Here is an 18,764-nt window from a genome sequence, read left to right as displayed (position 1 = left end):
TCACAACAACATTCGCCTAATAGCACAATTTATTCCAGGAATACAAAACCAACTAGCAGACAACCTTTCGCGAGACCACCAACAAGTCCACGAATGGGAAATTCACCCCCAAGTTCTGAACAAGTACTTTCAAATTTGGGGAACACCCCAGATAGATTTGTTCGCAACAAAAGAAAACTCAAAATGCCAAAACTTCGCATCCAGGTACCCACACCGCGAATCACAAGGCAATGCTCTGTGGATGAGTTGGTCAGGGATATTTGCGTACACTTTTCCCCCTCTCCCTCTCCTTCCATATCTAGTAAACAAGTTGAGTCAAAACCAACTCAAACTCATACTGATAGCACCCACATGGGCAAGACAACCTTGGTATACAACTCTACTAGACCTTTCACTAGTACCGCATGTCAAACTACCCAACAGGCCAGATCTGTTAACACAACACAAACAACAGATCAGGCATCCAAACCCAGCATCATTGAATCTGGCAATTTGGCTCCTGAAATCCTAGAATTCGGACACTTAGACCTCACACAAGAATGCATGGAGGTCATAAAACAAGCTAGAAAACCTTCCACTAGACACTGCTATGCATCTAAGTGGAAAAGATTTGTTTACTACTGCCATTCCAATCAAATACAACCATTACATGCCTCTACTAAAGACATAGTAGGATACTTACTACATTTGCAAAAAGCAAATCTCGCTTTTTCATCTATAAAAATACACCTCGCAGCAATATCTGCTTACCTACAAACTACTCATTCATCGTCTCTATTTAGAATACCAGTTATTAAAGCATTCATGGAAGGGCTAAAAAGAATTATACCACCAAGAACACCACCAGTTCCTTCATGGAATCTTAACATCGTCTTAACAAGACTCATGGGTCCACCTTTCGAACCCATGCATTCCTGTGAAATGCAATATCTAACCTGGAAGGTCGCATTTCTCATTGCAATCACATCCCTCAGAAGAGTAAGTGAAATACAGGCATTTACCATACAAGAACCATTTATTCAAATACACAACAATAAAATAGTTCTAAGAACAAATCCAAAATTTCTGCCAAAAGTAATCTCACCATTCCATTTAAATCAAACAGTAGAATTGCCAGTGTTCTTCCCACAACCAAATTCCGTGGCTGAAAGGGCACTACATACATTAGACATCAAAAGAGCACTAATGTATTACATTGACAGAACAAAGCTAATCAGGAAAACAAAACAACTGTTCATAGCTTTTCAAAAACCACACATAGGAAATCCAATCTCTAAACAAGGCATTGCTAGATGGATAGTCAGATGCATTCAAACATGCTATCTTAAAGCCAAAAGAGAATTGCCTATTACACCAAAGGCACACTCAACCAGAAAGAAAGGTGCTACAATGGCCTTTCTAGGAAACATTCCTATGAGCGAAATATGTAAGGCTGCAACCTGGTCTACGCCTCACACGTTTACTAAACACTACTGTGTAGACGTACTAAATGCACAACAAGCTACAGTGGGCCAAGCTGTACTAAGAACATTATTCCAAACTACTTCAACTCCTACAGGCTAAACCACCGCTTTTAGGGGAGGTAACTGCTTTATAATCTATGCCACACATGTGTATCTGCAGCAACATATGCCATCGAACTGAAAATTTCACTTACCCAGTGTACATCTGTTCGTGGCATTAGTCGCTGCAGATTCACATGTACCCTCCCACCTCCCCGGGAAGCCTGTAGCCGTTTAGAAGTAGATCATAAATCTTAAACATCTGAACATTTGTAAATAATTATTAGAAACTCTTAACGTACATACATATTCACTCCATTCCATGGGCACTATTTATACCAAACAACTCCATCCTCACCCTCTGCGGGGAAAACAATCTAAGATGGAGTCGACGCCCATGCGCAATGGAGCCGAGGAGGGAGGAGTCCTTCGGTCCCGTGACCAAAAAGACTTCTTCGAAGAAAAACAACTTGTAATACTCCGAGCCCAACACCAGGCAGCGGACTGTGCCACACATGTGAATCTGCAGCGACTAATGCCACGAACAGATGTACACTGGGTAAGTGACATTTTCATTCCACAGGGGATGTGGGCCACAACATGGGAGCCGGCGGTGTTGCGGCTGTGCAACGGGTGCAGTTGCACCTGTCGCGCTTTTCACTGTCTGCAGAGCAGACAGTGAAAAGCTGCATGGGGCCCTGTCAGGGGGCCCCTGCACTGCCCATGCCAATGGCATGGGCAGTGCAGGGGCCCCGCGACTCCCCGTACCGCCAGCCTTTTCCTGGCGGTTCAAACCGCCAGGAAAAGGCTGGCGGTAGGGGGACTCGCAATCCCCTGGGCAGCGCTGCCCTGGCGGATTACTACCGCCGGGGCCATTGTTGCGGGGAAACCGCCGGCCCCGGCAGTGCGACCGTGGTGCTTCCGCTGCGGTCGTAATGACCAGGGGAGCACCGCCAGCCTGTTGGCGGTGCTTCCATCATTTCAGTCCTGGCGGTCCTGTACCGCCAGGGTTGTAATTACCCCCCCCGTTGTGTTTTAAACTTAAGGGGCAGCAGCATCTCCTCAGCCTCCCAGTCGATGGGGAACACCTCTTCGGGCCTTCAGTTGATGAAGTGCTGGATAAAATCAAGAAGATCCTAGAGGATGCAAAATCCACAGGTGCCCTACAAACTCCAGCTGCTAGTGGCTCCTTTAGGAAACAACAACTCAGGGAGGAGCCAAATCCACTTTCCTCCAGTCAGCCTGAGTCTTTCGACTGGCAGATGGGAAAGTGTTAATCAGGGATACCTAGAGAGGTTACAAAAAAAGCAAGGATAGGGATGGCTCCTGTAAAGGGGCCTCCATCTTAAGTCAGTGACTTGCCCCGCCTTCCCCTGATCACACATAACCTGTTGAGGGAGATACAAGATTTATTTTCACACTAGGAGCAAATCACATCAGATCGGTGGGTTTTAGTGGTGGTTCACCATGGCCACAGCCTAGAACTTCTCAATGCCCCTCACATCATCCCAACATCCCACATGTGCACACATTCTCAGCAGAGAACATCTTCACCTTCTAGAGAAAGAGGTGCAAGTGCTCCTTCGGGGGGGGGGGCAATAGACAGAGTATCTACTCTACACCAGGGCAAAAGTGTGTACTCTCTTTAGTTCCTCCTCCCTAAAAGGGACAATTGCTGCAGGCCTATCTTAAATGGCAGGCCTCTGAACAAATATATCCTGTCTGTGCATTTTCACATGACAACCCTGCAGGATTTCATTCTGCTCCAACATGGTGATTATATGAGAGCGGTTGCCCTCAAGAATGCCTAATTTCATACCCATCCAACCTGCTCGCCGACGCAACCTTCACTTCTGTGGTAAGTAAACAGCACTACTAATTCAAAGTACTCCCTTTTGGGGTCATCATGGCTCCAAGGACGTTCCCGTCTTCCCCCTACCTCGATGATTGGCTGATCAAGAGTGCAGGCAGGCAGCAATTTCAAGCCCACACTCAAGCTGCAATATCTCTGCTCCACAACATGGGGGTCCCTAAAGTCCCACCTCTAAAAAGTTTGCCCTTCCTAGGGTCTTTCCTAAACGCAGGCACAGGTAAAGCCTCCCCTAACCAACGGAGAGTGTTAGCGTTTCAGCCTCTTTCCCAGCCCAGTCATCAGTTTACAATCTGGGCCACGATGTGTGTAGGACTGTAGTACACTGGGATCCTGCTAGCCAGGACCCCAGTGTCAGTGCTGTCTTCTCTAAATTTGGTCGTATGGTAACTTTGACACCTCACAATTGGCTTGCTGGTGCACCTATGTAAGTCCCTAGCATATGGTACTTGCGTACCCAGGGCATTGGTACACCGAGGGTCTAACATGGGATGCAGCATGTATTGTGCCGCCCATGCAAACTGTGTCTGCAGGCCTGTAGCCTGCGTGAAATGGTGCAAGCGCCTTTCACTTTAGATATAAGGCTTGCCTTAAATCATGGTCACCCGATTTGGACACTGTAAGTCACCCCTATGGTAGGCTCTTCAGCCCAAGGGCAGGGTGCATGGTCATGAGTGTGAGGGCACCCCAGCATGAGCAGAGGTGCCCCTACAAACCACAGACTCCATTCCCTGGGCTTTATAAGTGCAGGGAAGTCATTTTAAGGTATGTAGTGGACACGGGTCAACATGTGTAGTCCACCTACATAATGGCCTCACCAGACCTAGGCATGTTTGGTATCAAACATGTTGGAGTAATGCAACTACATTGATTACAGGGTTAGTTGCATGATACTGTGTACTCTGGGGGTTCCTTGGAGGATCCCCCAGATCTGCCTGTAGAGCCTTGCAGGATCTGCATGCCAGCCCGCTCTGTTGCTGACCCTAGACACTATTCTGCCTTCCTGCTGATGAGCCAAACTCCAGCAGGGGAAGGCAGAACAAAGGATTTCCTGTAGGGAAGAGGTGTGACCACCTCTTCCTTTGAAATGGGTGTCTCTGGGCACGTCAGCCTCCACATGTTAGCCACCGCTTATGAAGGAGGACTGCATTACAGTTTATTGTAAGCATGGATAGCTACATCCTCACATGCCTCAAACAGAAATTGTTACCTACCCAGTAAGCATCTGTTTGTGGCATGTATTGCTGTTGATTCACATGCTCCCATCCACCTTCCCGGACACCTGTGGTGGTTACAGTTAATCTTTCCTTTCCATGTTATGCTTTTGCTGCGCTTGCTGCAGGCCACGTTTTTATGTTCCTGCCTGACCAGGAACACTTCTTCAGCCTATCTGCACTCCCAAGAACCCAGGTCTTCTGCCACTTAAAATGTGCCTGTGTCCAACAGGAGTGTGTAATGCCCACTCTTTGGGCACCCACCAACAAACATGACCAGTCCATAGAAGTCCAAGGGGGTAATCTTCTTTTAGGATCCCAAGCAGCACGTCTGTCCATAAAAAAAATGTTTGTTTTCTTTTGCTGTAGGATAGACTTGTTCATTCCTGGTGTCCCAAAAGTGGGCGGATTTTCCATTTGCTCCAGCCCTGGGATGCTGGAGAGAGAGGGGGTGCTGGAGCTTGCAGTGAAGTATAGTGCACATCCCCCAGCGCATTGGATACATACGCAGGTAAGCACAAAACAGGCGCCACAGCTGAAGCACATCTGTCCCTTGTCCCCTGTGCACTAACAGCAGAACCTCTGCCTCTTTTGGGTGCTGCATCAAGAGTGTTTTAGCCCCTTTACTCCTGACTTCAGTGTGTCTGACCCTCTGTGCCTCTAACCGGACAGTCTGCTCCTCCCCACCCACCAGGCTCCTAACTGTTGTGTCTGACCCCTCTGAGCCCTGCATGGCAGCGTGCATGTCCCATCTGGGCCAGCAGCACATCTGTCCCCTCCAACCCCTGACTGCAGTGCATCTGTACTTTTAGGGACCAGACTAGGGTGCTCCTCCCGCCTTTGCGCCCTGACAAGAGTGCCTACCCCTTCTGGAACTGACCAGTATGTGCCCTCCTCTGGGCCTTGCTGCAGCACGTCTGCCACATTTGGGGCCTGACCACAGAGTACCTGCCCTCTTCAGCCCCTGACTACAATGTGTCTGCCGCCTCAGGCCCTGGCAAGAGTTCCTGCGCTCTCTGGCCCTTGACTAGTGCCTGCCTCTTGGCTCCTGACTAGAGTATCTGCCCACCTCCATGCCCTGAATGCTGCACATCTGCCCTATCCAGGACTTGACTGCAGTGTGTCTGCTTCCTCCGACCACCTGATTGCAATGTGTCTCCTCCCTCAAACCACCTGATTGCAATGTGTCTGGCCCCTCTGGATCCTGGCTAGAGCATCTGCCCACCTCCAGGCCCTGAATGCTGCACGTCTGCCCTATCCAGGGCTTGACTGCAGTTTGTCTGCTTCCTCAGACCACCTGACTGCAATGTGTCTGCCCCTCTCATCCCCCTCTGTGAGCCCTGATAGAGTATCGGCTCCTTCTGACACCTGTCTGCAGTGTCTGCTTCCTCAAACCCCTGTCTGCAGTGCGTCTCCTCCCTCTAGTACCTGACTGCAGCACGTCTGTCCTCTGGTGACCCTGACAGCAGCACATCTGTCCTCTGGTGACCCTGACTGCAGTGGATCTCCCCATCCTCTAGTCTCTGACTGCAGTTCGTCTGCCTCTCAGGACCCTGACTGCAGTGTATCTGTCCTCTGTGGATCCTTACTGGAGTGCATCTGCCCCCTCTAGTCCCTGACTGCACTGAATCTGCCCCCTCTCAGGACCCTGACTGCAGTGTGTCTGCCCCCTCTAGTCCCTGACTGCAGTGTGTCTGCCCCCTCTAGTCCCTGACTGCAGTGTGTCTGCCCCCTCTAGTCCCTGACTGCAGTGTGTCTGCCCCCTCTAGTCCCTGACTGCAGTGTGTCTGCCCCCTCTGGTCCCTGACTGCAGTGTGTCTGCCCCCTCTGGTCCCTGACTGCAGTGTGTCTGCCCCCTCTGGTCCCTGACTGCAGTGTGTCTGCCCCCTCTGGTCCCTGACTGCAGTGTGTCTGCCCCCTCTAGTCCCTGACTGCAGTGTGTCTGCCCCCTCTAGTCCCTGACTGCAGTGTGTCTGCCCCCTCTAGTCCCTGACTGCAGTGTGTCTGCCCCCTCTAGTCCCTGACTGCAGTGTGTCTGCCCCCTCTAGTCCCTGACTGCAGTGCGTCTGCCCCCTCTAGTCCCTGAGTACAGTGCGTCTGCCCCTTCTAGTCCCTGATTGCAGTGCGTCTGCCCCCTTCAGTCGCTGACTGCAGTGCATCTGCCCTTTCTAGACTCTGAATTCAGTACTTCTTCCTCCTCCGGCCTTGAAGTGTCTGCCCCCTCTAGACTCGGAATTCAGTACTTCTGCCTCCTCCCGCCTTAGATCGTCTAAGGCGGGATGAGGCAGTGCTGCAGTGCTGCGGGAGGAGGCCTTGGCTGCAGTGCGTCTGCCCCCTCTAGACTCTGAATTCAGTACTTCTGCCTCCTCCCGCATTAGAGCGTCTGCCCCCCTCTAGTCCCTGACTGCAGTGCGTCTGCCCCCCTCTAGTCCCTGACTGCAGTGCGTCTGCCCCCCTCTAGTCCCTGACTGCAGTGCGTCTGCCCCCCTCTAGTCCCTGACTGCAGTGCGTCTGCCCCCCTCTAGTCCCTGACTGCAGTGCGTCTGCCCCCTCTAGTCCCTGACTGCAGTGCGTCTGCCCCCTCTAGTCCCTGACTGCAGTGCGTCTGCCCCCTCTAGTCCCTGACTGCAGTGCGTCTGCCCCCTCTAGTCCCTGACTGCAGTGCATCTGCCCCCTCTAGTCCCTGACTGCAGTGCATCTGCCCCCTCTAGTCCCTGACTGCAGTGCATCTGCCCCCTCTAGTCCCTGACTGCAGTGCATCTGCCCCCTCTAGTCTCTGACTGCAGTGCATCTGCCCCCTCTAGTCTCTGACTGCAGTGCGTCTGCCCCCTCTAGTCTCTGACTGCAGTGCGTCTGCCCCCTCTAGTCCCTGACTGCAGTGCGTCTGCCCCCTCTAGTCCCTGAGTACAGTGCGTCTGCCCCTTCTAGTCCCTGATTGCAGTGCGTCTGCCCCCTCCAGTCGCTGACTGCAGTGCATCTGCCCCCTCTAGACTCGGAATTCAGTACTTCTGCCTCCTCCCGCCTTAGATCGTCTAAGGCGGGATGAGGCAGTGCTGCAGTGCTGCGGGAGGAGGCCTTGGCTGCAGTGCGTCTGCCCCCTCTAGACTCTGAATTCAGTACTTCTGCCTCCTCCCGCATTAGAGCGTCTGCCCCCCTCTAGTCCCTGACTGCAGTGCGTCTGCCCCCCTCTAGTCCCTGACTGCAGTGCGTCTGCCCCCTCTAGTCCCTGACTGCAGTGCGTCTGCCCCCTCTAGTCCCTGACTGCAGTGCGTCTGCCCCCTCTAGTCCCTGACTGCAGTGCGTCTGCCCCCTCTAGTCCCTGACTGCAGTGCGTCTGCCCCCTCTAGTCCCTGACTGCAGTGCGTCTGCCCCCTCTAGTCCCTGACTGCAGTGCATCTGCCCCCTCTAGTCCCTGACTGCAGTGCATCTGCCCCCTCTAGTCCCTGACTGCAGTGCATCTGCCCCCTCTAGTCCCTGACTGCAGTGCATCTGCCCCCTCTAGTCCCTGACTGCAGTGCATCTGCCCCCTCTAGTCTCTGACTGCAGTGCATCTGCCCCCTCTAGTCTCTGACTGCAGTGCGTCTGCCCCCTCTAGTCCCTGACTGCAGTGCGTCTGCCCCCTCTAGTCCCTGAGTACAGTGCGTCTGCCCCTTCTAGTCCCTGATTGCAGTGCGTCTGCCCCCTCCAGTCGCTGACTGCAGTGCATCTGCCCCCTCTAGACTCGGAATTCAGTACTTCTGCCTCCTCCCGCCTTAGATCGTCTAAGGCGGGATGAGGCAGTGCTGCAGTGCTGCGGGAGGAGGCCTTGGCTGCAGTGCGTCTGCCCCCTCTAGACTCTGAATTCAGTACTTCTGCCTCCTCCCGCATTAGAGCGTCTGCCCCCCTCTAGTCCCTGACTGCAGTGCGTCTGCCCCCTCTAGTCCCTGACTGCAGTGCGTCTGCCCCCTCTAGTCCCTGACTGCAGTGCATCTGCCCCCTCTAGTCCCTGACTGCAGTGCGTCTGCCCCCTCTAGTCCCTGACTGCAGTGCGTCTGCCCCCTCTAGTCCCTGACTGCAGTGCGTCTGCCCCCTCTAGTCCCTGACTGCAGTGCGTCTGCCCCCTCTAGTCCCTGACTGCAGTGCGTCTGCCCCCTCTAGTCCCTGACTGCAGTGCGTCTGCCCCCTCTAGTCCCTGACTGCAGTGCGTCTGCCCCCTCTAGTCCCTGACTGCAGTGCGTCTGCCCCCTCTAGTCCCTGACTGCAGTGCGTCTGCCCCCTCTAGTCCCTGACTGCAGTGCGTCTGCCCCCTCTAGTCACTGAGTACAGAGCATCTGCCCCCTCTAGTCACTGAGTACAGAGCGTCTGCCCCCTCTAGTCACTGAGTACAGAGCGTCTGCCCCCTCCAGTCCCTGACTGCAGTGCATCTGCCCACCGCAAGACTCTGAATTCAGTTCTTCTGCCGCCTCTGGCCTTAGAGCGTCTGCCATCTCTGGTCCCTGACTGCAGTGCATCTGCCCCTCTAGTCCCTGACTACAGTGCGTCTTCCCCCTCCAGTCCCTGACTGCAGTGCATCTGCCCCCTTTAGTCCCTGAGTACAGTGCGTCTGCCCCCTCTAGTCCTTGACTGCATTGCGTCTGCCCCCTCTAGTCCTTGACTGCATTGCGTCTGCCCCCTCTAGTCCCTGACTGCAGTGCATCTGCCCCCTCTAGTCCCTGACTGCAGTGCATCTGCCCCCTCTAGTCCCTGACTGCAGTGCATCTGCCCCCTCTAGACTCGGAATTCAGTACTTCTGCCTCCACCCGCCTTAGATCGTCTAAGGCGGGATGAGGCAGTGCTGCAGTGCTGCGGGAGGAGGCCTTGGCTGCAGTGCGTCTGCCCCCTCTAGACTCTGAATTCAGTACTTCTGCCTCCTCCCGCATTAGAGCGTCTGCCCCCCTCTAGTCCCTGACTGCAGTGCGTCTGCCCCCCTCTAGTCCCTGACTGCAGTGCGTCTGCCCCCTCTAGTCCCTGACTGCAGTGCGTCTGCCCCCTCTAGTCCCTGACTGCAGTGCGTCTGCCCCCTCTAGTCCCTGACTGCAGTGCGTCTGCCCCCTCTAGTCCCTGACTGCAGTGCGTCTGCCCCCTCTAGTCCCTGACTGCAGTGCGTCTGCCCCCTCTAGTCCCTGACTGCAGTGCGTCTGCCCCCTCTAGTCCCTGACTGCAGTGCGTCTGCCCCCTCTAGTCCCTGACTGCAGTGCGTCTGCCCCCTCTAGTCCCTGACTGCAGTGCGTCTGCCCCCTCTAGTCCCTGACTGCAGTGCGTCTGCCCCCTCTAGTCCCTGACTGCAGTGCGTCTGCCCCCTCTAGTCCCTGACTGCAGTGCGTCTGCCCCCTCTAGTCCCTGTGTACAGAGCGTCTGCCCCCTCTAGTCACTGAGTACAGAGCGTCTGCCCCCTCTAGTCACTGAGTACAGTGCATCTGCCCACCGCAAGACTCTGAATTCAGTTCTTCTGCCGCCTCTGGCCTTAGAGCGTCTGCCATCTCTGGTCCCTGACTGCAGTGCATCTGCCCCCTCTAGTCCCTGACTGCAGTGCGTCTGCTGCGTCCTCTAGTCTCTGACTGCAGTGCATCTGCCCCCTCTAGTCTCTGACTGCAGTGCATCTGCCCCCTCTAGTCTCTGACTGCAGTGCATCTGCCCCCTATAGTCCCTGAGTACAGTGCGTCTGCCCCTTCTAGTCCCTGATTGCAGTGCGTCTGCCCCCTCCAGTCGCTGACTGCAGTGCATCTGCCCCCTCTAGACTCGGAATTCAGTACTTCTGCCTCCACCCGCCTTAGATCGTCTAAGGCGGGATGAGGCAGTGCTGCAGTGCTGTGGGAGGAGGCCTTGGCTGCAGTGCGTCTGCCCCCTCTAGACTCTGAATTCAGTACTTCTGCCTCCTCCCGCATTAGAGCGTCTGCCCCCCTCTAGTCCCTGACTGCAGTGCGTCTGCCCCCCTCTAGTCCCTGACTGCAGTGCGTCTGCCCCCTCTAGTCCCTGACTGCAGTGCGTCTGCCCCCTCTAGTCCCTGACTGCAGTGCGTCTGCCCCCTCTAGTCCCTGACTGCAGTGCGTCTGCCCCCTCTAGTCCCTGACTGCAGTGCGTCTGCCCCCTCTAGTCCCTGACTGCAGTGCGTCTGCCCCCTCTAGTCCCTGACTGCAGTGCGTCTGCCCCCTCTAGTCCCTGACTGCAGTGCGTCTGCCCCCTCTAGTCCCTGACTGCAGTGCGTCTGCCCCCTCTAGTCCCTGACTGCAGTGCGTCTGCCCCCTCTAGTCCCTGACTGCAGTGCGTCTGCCCCCTCTAGTCCCTGACTGCAGTGCGTCTGCCCCCTCTAGTCCCTGACTGCAGTGCGTCTGCCCCCTCTAGTCCCTGACTGCAGTGCGTCTGCCCCCTCTAGTCCCTGACTGCAGTGCGTCTGCCCCCTCTAGTCCCTGACTGCAGTGCGTCTGCCCCCTCTAGTCCCTGACTGCAGTGCGTCTGCCCCCTCTAGTCCCTGACTGCAGTGCGTCTGCCCCCTCTAGTCCCTGACTGCAGTGCGTCTGCCCCCTCTAGTCCCTGACTGCAGTGCGTCTGCCCCCTCTAGTCCCTGACTGCAGTGCGTCTGCCCCCTCTAGTCCCTGACTGCAGTGCGTCTGCCCCCTCTAGTCCCTGACTGCAGTGCGTCTGCCCCCTCTAGTCCCTGACTGCAGTGCGTCTGCCCCCTCTAGTCCCTGACTGCAGTGCGTCTGCCCCCTCTAGTCCCTGACTGCAGTGCGTCTGCCCCCTCTAGTCCCTGACTGCAGTGCGTCTGCCCCCTCTAGTCCCTGACTGCAGTGCGTCTGCCCCCTCTAGTCCCTGACTGCAGTGCGTCTGCCCCCTCTAGTCACTGAGTACAGAGCGTCTGCCCCCTCTAGTCACTGAGTACAGAGCGTCTGCCCCCTCTAGTCACTGAGTACAGAGCGTCTGCCCCCTCTAGTCACTGAGTACAGAGCGTCTGCCCCCTCTAGTCACTGAGTACAGAGCGTCTGCCCCCTCCAGTCCCTGACTGCAGTGCATCTGCCCACCGCAAGACTCTGAATTCAGTTCTTCTGCCGCCTCTGGCCTTAGAGCGTCTGCCATCTCTGGTCCCTGACTGCAGTGCATCTGCCCCTCTAGTCCCTGACTACAGTGCGTCTTCCCCCTCCAGTCCCTGACTGCAGTGCATCTGCCCCCTTTAGTCCCTGAGTACAGTGCGTCTGCCCCCTCTAGTCCTTGACTGCATTGCGTCTGCACCCTCTAGCCCCTGACTGCAGTGCATCTGCCCCCTCTAGTCCCTGACTGCAGTGCATCTGCCCCCTCTAGTCCCTGACTGCAGTGCATCTGCCCCCTCTAGTCCCTGACTGCAGTGCGTCTGCCCCCTCTAGTCCCTGTGTACAGAGCGTCTGCCCCCTCTAGTCACTGAGTACAGAGCGTCTGCCCCCTCTAGTCACTGAGTACAGTGCATCTGCCCACCGCAAGACTCTGAATTCAGTTCTTCTGCCGCCTCTGGCCTTAGAGCGTCTGCCATCTCTGGTCCCTGACTGCAGTGCATCTGCCCCCTCTAGTCCCTGACTGCAGTGCGTCTGCTGCGTCCTCTAGTCTCTGACTGCAGTGCATCTGCCCCCTCTAGTCTCTGACTGCAGTGCATCTGCCCCCTCTAGTCTCTGACTGCAGTGCATCTGCCCCCTATAGTCCCTGAGTACAGTGCGTCTGCCCCTTCTAGTCCCTGATTGCAGTGCGTCTGCCCCCTCCAGTCGCTGACTGCAGTGCATCTGCCCCCTCTAGACTCGGAATTCAGTACTTCTGCCTCCACCCGCCTTAGATCGTCTAAGGCGGGATGAGGCAGTGCTGCAGTGCTGTGGGAGGAGGCCTTGGCTGCAGTGCGTCTGCCCCCTCTAGACTCTGAATTCAGTACTTCTGCCTCCTCCCGCATTAGAGCGTCTGCCCCCCTCTAGTCCCTGACTGCAGTGCGTCTGCCCCCCTCTAGTCCCTGACTGCAGTGCGTCTGCCCCCTCTAGTCCCTGACTGCAGTGCGTCTGCCCCCTCTAGTCCCTGACTGCAGTGCGTCTGCCCCCTCTAGTCCCTGACTGCAGTGCGTCTGCCCCCTCTAGTCCCTGACTGCAGTGCGTCTGCCCCCTCTAGTCCCTGACTGCAGTGCGTCTGCCCCCTCTAGTCCCTGACTGCAGTGCGTCTGCCCCCTCTAGTCCCTGACTGCAGTGCGTCTGCCCCCTCTAGTCCCTGACTGCAGTGCGTCTGCCCCCTCTAGTCCCTGACTGCAGTGCGTCTGCCCCCTCTAGTCCCTGACTGCAGTGCGTCTGCCCCCTCTAGTCCCTGACTGCAGTGCGTCTGCCCCCTCTAGTCCCTGACTGCAGTGCGTCTGCCCCCTCTAGTCCCTGACTGCAGTGCGTCTGCCCCCTCTAGTCCCTGACTGCAGTGCGTCTGCCCCCTCTAGTCCCTGACTGCAGTGCGTCTGCCCCCTCTAGTCCCTGACTGCAGTGCGTCTGCCCCCTCTAGTCCCTGACTGCAGTGCGTCTGCCCCCTCTAGTCCCTGACTGCAGTGCGTCTGCCCCCTCTAGTCCCTGACTGCAGTGCGTCTGCCCCCTCTAGTCCCTGACTGCAGTGCGTCTGCCCCCTCTAGTCCCTGACTGCAGTGCGTCTGCCCCCTCTAGTCCCTGACTGCAGTGCGTCTGCCCCCTCTAGTCCCTGACTGCAGTGCGTCTGCCCCCTCTAGTCCCTGACTGCAGTGCGTCTGCCCCCTCTAGTCCCTGACTGCAGTGCGTCTGCCCCCTCTAGTCACTGAGTACAGAGCGTCTGCCCCCTCTAGTCACTGAGTACAGAGCGTCTGCCCCCTCTAGTCACTGAGTACAGAGCGTCTGCCCCCTCTAGTCACTGAGTACAGAGCGTCTGCCCCCTCTAGTCACTGAGTACAGAGCGTCTGCCCCCTCCAGTCCCTGACTGCAGTGCATCTGCCCACCGCAAGACTCTGAATTCAGTTCTTCTGCCGCCTCTGGCCTTAGAGCGTCTGCCATCTCTGGTCCCTGACTGCAGTGCATCTGCCCCTCTAGTCCCTGACTACAGTGCGTCTTCCCCCTCCAGTCCCTGACTGCAGTGCATCTGCCCCCTTTAGTCCCTGAGTACAGTGCGTCTGCCCCCTCTAGTCCTTGACTGCATTGCGTCTGCACCCTCTAGCCCCTGACTGCAGTGCATCTGCCCCCTCTAGTCCCTGACTGCAGTGCATCTGCCCCCTCTAGTCCCTGACTGCAGTGCATCTGCCCCCTCTAGTCCCTGACTGCAGTGCATCTGCCCCCTCTAGTCCCTGACTGCAGTGCATCTGCCCCCTCTAGTCCCTGACTGCAGTGCATCTGCCCCCTCTAGTCCCTGACTGCAGTGCATCTGCCCCCTCTAGTCCCTGACTGCAGTGCATCTGCCCCCTCTAGTCCCTGACTGCAGTGCATCTGCCCCCTCTAGTCCCTGACTGCAGTGCATCTGCCCCCTCTAGTCCCTGACTGCAGTGCATCTGCCCCCTCTAGTCCCTGACTGCAGTGCATCTGCCCCCTCTAGTCCCTGACTGCAGTGCATCTGCCCCCTCTAGTCCCTGACTGCAGTGCATCTGCCCCCTCTAGTCCCTGACTGCAGTGCATCTGCCCCCTCTAGTCCCTGACTGCAGTGCATCTGCCCCCTCTAGTCCCTGACTGCAGTGCATCTGCCCCCTCTAGTCCCTGACTGCAGTGCATCTGCCCCCTCTAGTCCCTGACTGCAGTGCATCTGCCCCCTCTAGTCCCTGACTGCAGTGCATCTGCTGCGTCCTCTAGTCTCTGACTGCAGTGCATCTGCCCCCTCTAGTCCCTGACTGCAGTGCGTCTGCCCCCTCTAGTCCCTGACTGCAGTGCGTCTGCCCCCTCTAGTCCCTGACTGCAGTGCGTCTGCCCCCTCTAGTCCCTGACTGCAGTGCGTCTGCCCCCTCTAGTCCCTGACTGCAGTGCGTCTGCCCCCTCTAGTCCCTGACTGCAGTGCGTCTGCCCCCTCTAGTCCCTGACTGCAGTGCGTCTGCCCCCTCTAGTCCCTGACTGCAGTGCGTCTGCCCCCTCTAGTCCCTGACTGCAGTGCGTCTGCCCCCTCTAGTCCCTGACTGCAGTGCGTCTGCCCCCTCTAGTCCCTGACTGCAGTGCGTCTGCCCCCTCTAGTCCCTGACTGCAGTGCGTCTGCCCCCTCTAGTCCCTGACTGCAGTGCGTCTGCCCCCTCTAGTCCCTGACTGCAGTGCGTCTGCCCCCTCTAGTCACTGAGTACAGAGCGTCTGCCCCCTCTAGTCACTGAGTACAGAGCGTCTGCCCCCTCCAGTCCCTGACTGCAGTGCATCTGCCCACCGCAAGACTCTGAATTCAGTTCTTCTGCCGCCTCTGGCCTTAGAGCGTCTGCCATCTCTGGTCCCTGACTGCAGTGCATCTGCCCCTCTAGTCCCTGACTACAGTGCGTCTTCCCCCTCCAGTCCCTGACTGCAGTGCATCTGCCCCCTTTAGTCCCTGAGTACAGTGCGTCTGCCCCCTCTAGTCCTTGACTGCATTGCGTCTGCACCCTCTAGCCCCTGACTGCAGTGCATCTGCCCCCTCTAGTCCTTGACTGCAGTGCATCTGCCCCCTCTAGTCCCTGACTGCAGTGCATCTGCCCCCTCTAGTCCCTGACTGCAGTGCATCTGCCCCCTCTAGTCCCTGACTGCAGTGCATCTGCCCCCTCTAGTCCCTGACTGCAGTGCATCTGCCCCCTCTAGTCCCTGACTGCAGTGCATCTGCCCCCTCTAGTCCCTGACTGCAGTGCATCTGCCCCCTCTAGTCCCTGACTGCAGTGCATCTGCCCCCTCTAGTCCCTGACTGCAGTGCATCTGCCCCCTCTAGTCCCTGACTGCAGTGCATCTGCCCCCTCTAGTCCCTGACTGCAGTGCATCTGCCCCCTCTAGTCCCTGACTGCAGTGCATCTGCCCCCTCTAGTCCCTGACTGCAGTGCATCTGCCCCCTCTAGTCCCTGACTGCAGTGCATCTGCCCCCTCTAGTCCCTGACTGCAGTGCATCTGCTGCGTCCTCTAGTCTCTGACTGCAGTGCATCTGCCCCCTCTAGTCCCTGACTGCAGTGCATCTGCCCCCTCTAGTCCCTGACTGCAGTGCATCTGCCCCCTCTAGTCCCTGACTGCAGTGCATCTGCCCCCTCTAGTCCCTGACTGCAGTGCATCTGCCCCCTCTAGTCCCTGACTGCAGTGCATCTGCCCCCTCTAGTCCCTGACTGCAGTGCGTCTGCCCCCTCTAGTCCCTGACTGCAGTGCGTCTGCCCCCTCTAGTCCCTGACTGCAGTGCGTCTGCCCCCTCTAGTCCCTGACTGCAGTGCGTCTGCCCCCTCTAGTCCCTGACTGCAGTGCGTCTGCCCCCTCTAGTCCCTGACTGCAGTGCGTCTGCCCCCTCTAGTCCCTGACTGCAGTGCGTCTGCCCCCTCTAGTCCCTGACTGCAGTGCGTCTGCCCCCTCTAGTCCCTGACTGCAGTGCGTCTGCCCCCTCTAGTCCCTGACTGCAGTGCGTCTGCCCCCTCTAGTCCCTGAGTACAGTGCGTCTGCCCCTTCTAGTCCCTGATTGCAGTGCGTCTGCCCCCTCCAGTCGCTGACTGCAGTGCGTCTGCCCCCTCTAGACTCGGAATTCAGTACTTCTGCCTCCTCCCGCCTTAGATCGTCTAAGGCGGGATGAGGCAGTGCTGCAGTGCTGCGGGAGGAGGCCTTGGCTGCAGTGCGTCTGCCCCCTCTAGACTCTGAATTCAGTACTTCTGCCTCCTCCCGCATTAGAGCGTCTGCCCCCCTCTAGTCCCTGACTGCAGTGCGTCTGCCCCCTCTAGTCCCTGACTGCAGTGCATCTGCCCCCTCTAGTCCCTGACTGCAGTGCATCTGCCCCCTCTAGTCCCTGACTGCAGTGCGTCTGCCCCCTCTAGTCCCTGACTGCAGTGCGTCTGCCCCCTCTAGTCCCTGACTGCAGTGCGTCTGCCCCCTCTAGTCCCTGACTGCAGTGCGTCTGCCCCCTCTAGTCCCTGACTGCAGTGCGTCTGCCCCCTCTAGTCCCTGACTGCAGTGCGTCTGCCCCCTCTAGTCCCTGACTGCAGTGCGTCTGCCCCCTCTAGTCCCTGACTGCAGTGCGTCTGCCCCCTCTAGTCCCTGACTGCAGTGCGTCTGCCCCCTCTAGTCCCTGACTGCAGTGCGTCTGCCCCCTCTAGTCCCTGACTGCAGTGCGTCTTCCCCCTCTAGTCACTGAGTACAGAGCATCTGCCCCCTCTAGTCACTGAGTACAGAGCGTCTGCCCCCTCTAGTCACTGAGTACAGAGCGTCTGCCCCCTCCAGTCCCTGACTGCAGTGCATCTGCCCACCGCAAGACTCTGAATTCAGTTCTTCTGCCGCCTCTGGCCTTAGAGCGTCTGCCATCTCTGGTCCCTGACTGCAGTGCATCTGCCCCTCTAGTCCCTGACTACAGTGCGTCTTCCCCCTCCAGTCCCTGACTGCAGTGCATCTGCCCCCTTTAGTCCCTGAGTACAGTGCGTCTGCCCCCTCTAGTCCTTGACTGCATTGCGTCTGCCCCCTCTAGTCCTTGACTGCATTGCGTCTGCCCCCTCTAGTCCTTGACTGCATTGCGTCTGCCCCCTCTAGTCCTTGACTGCATTGCGTCTGCCCCCTCTAGTCCCTGACTGCAGTGCATCTGCCCCCTCTAGTCCCTGACTGCAGTGCATCTGCCCCCTCTAGTCCCTGACTGCAGTGCATCTGCCCCCTCTAGTCCCTGACTGCAGTGCATCTGCCCCCTCTAGTCCCTGACTGCAGTGCATCTGCCCCCTCTAGTCCCTGACTGCAGTGCATCTGCCCCCTCTAGTCCCTGACTGCAGTGCATCTGCCCCCTCTAGTCCCTGACTGCAGTGCATCTGCCCCCTCTAGTCCCTGACTGCAGTGCATCTGCCCCCTCTAGTCCCTGACTGCAGTGCATCTGCCCCCTCTAGTCCCTGACTGCAGTGCGTCTGCTGCGTCCTCTAGTCTCTGACTGCAGTGCATCTGCCCACTCTAGTCTCTGACTGCAGTGCATCTGCCCCCTCTAGTCTCTGACTGCAGTGCATCTGCCCCCTCTAGTCCCTGACTGCAGTGCATCTGCCCCCTCTAGTCCCTGACTGCAGTGCATCTGCCCCCTCTAGTCCCTGACTGCAGTGCATCTGCCCCCTCTAGTCCCTGACTGCAGTGCATCTGCCCCCTCTAGTCCCTGACTGCAGTGCATCTGCCCCCTCTAGTCCCTGACTGCAGTGCATCTGCCCCCTCTAGTCCCTGACTGCAGTGCATCTGCCCCCTCTAGTCCCTGACTGCAGTGCATCTGCCCCCTCTAGTCCCTGACTGCAGTGCATCTGCCCCCTCTAGTCCCTGACTGCAGTGCATCTGCCCCCTCTAGTCCCTGACTGCAGTGCGTCTGCTGCCCCCTCTAGTCCCTGACTGCAGTGCGTCTGCTGCCCCCTCTAGTCCCTGACTGCAGTGCGTCTGCTGCCCCCTCTAGTCCCTGACTGCAGTGCGTCTGCTGCCCCCTCTAGTCCCTGACTGCAGTGCGTCTGCTGCCCCCTCTAGTCCCTGACTGCAGTGCGTCTGCTGCCCCCTCTAGTCCCTGACTGCAGTGCGTCTGCTGCCCCCTCTAGTCCCTGACTGCAGTGCGTCTGCTGCCCCCTCTAGTCCCTGACTGCAGTGCGTCTGCTGCCCCCTCTAGTCCCTGACTGCAGTGCGTCTGCTGCCCCCTCTAGTCCCTGACTGCAGTGCATCTGCCCCCTCTAGTCCCTGACTGCAGTGCATCTGCCCCCTCTAGTCCCTGACTGCAGTGCATCTGCCCCCTCTAGTCCCTGACTGCAGTGCATCTGCCCCCTCTAGTCCCTGACTGCAGTGCATCTGCCCCCTCTAGTCCCTGACTGCAGTGCATCTGCCCCCTCTAGTCCCTGACTGCAGTGCATCTGCCCCCTCTAGTCCCTGACTGCAGTGCATCTGCCCCCTCTAGTCCCTGACTGCAGTGCATCTGCCCCCTCTAGTCCCTGACTGCAGTGCGTCTGCTGCCCCCTCTAGTCCCTGACTGCAGTGCGTCTGCTGCCCCCTCTAGTCCCTGACTGCAGTGCGTCTGCTGCCCCCTCTAGTCTCTGACTGCAGTGCATCT

The 18,764-nt window shown here is 57.6% G+C and overlaps 1 protein-coding gene across 2 annotated transcripts in view; it reads left to right on the top strand.

Annotated features, from left to right (window-relative positions):
- The window catches only part of OXNAD1 (oxidoreductase NAD binding domain containing 1), a 97,086-nt gene that overhangs the window by 61,095 nt on the left and 17,227 nt on the right, over nt 1-18,764 (top strand). For both annotated transcript variants that reach the window (XM_069212086.1, XM_069212087.1), the window contains one exon: nt 4,956-5,097. In XM_069212086.1, coding sequence (XP_069068187.1) covers nt 4,956-5,097 — 142 coding nt within the window. The remainder of the gene's footprint in view (nt 1-4,955; nt 5,098-18,764) is intronic.

Source organism: Pleurodeles waltl, chromosome 10, assembly GCF_031143425.1.
Source record: "Pleurodeles waltl isolate 20211129_DDA chromosome 10, aPleWal1.hap1.20221129, whole genome shotgun sequence".
Classification (NCBI taxonomy): Eukaryota; Metazoa; Chordata; class Amphibia; order Caudata; family Salamandridae; genus Pleurodeles; species Pleurodeles waltl.
The sequence above is the reverse complement of the archived record's forward strand: the minus strand, read 5'-3'. Positions and strand labels throughout refer to the sequence as shown.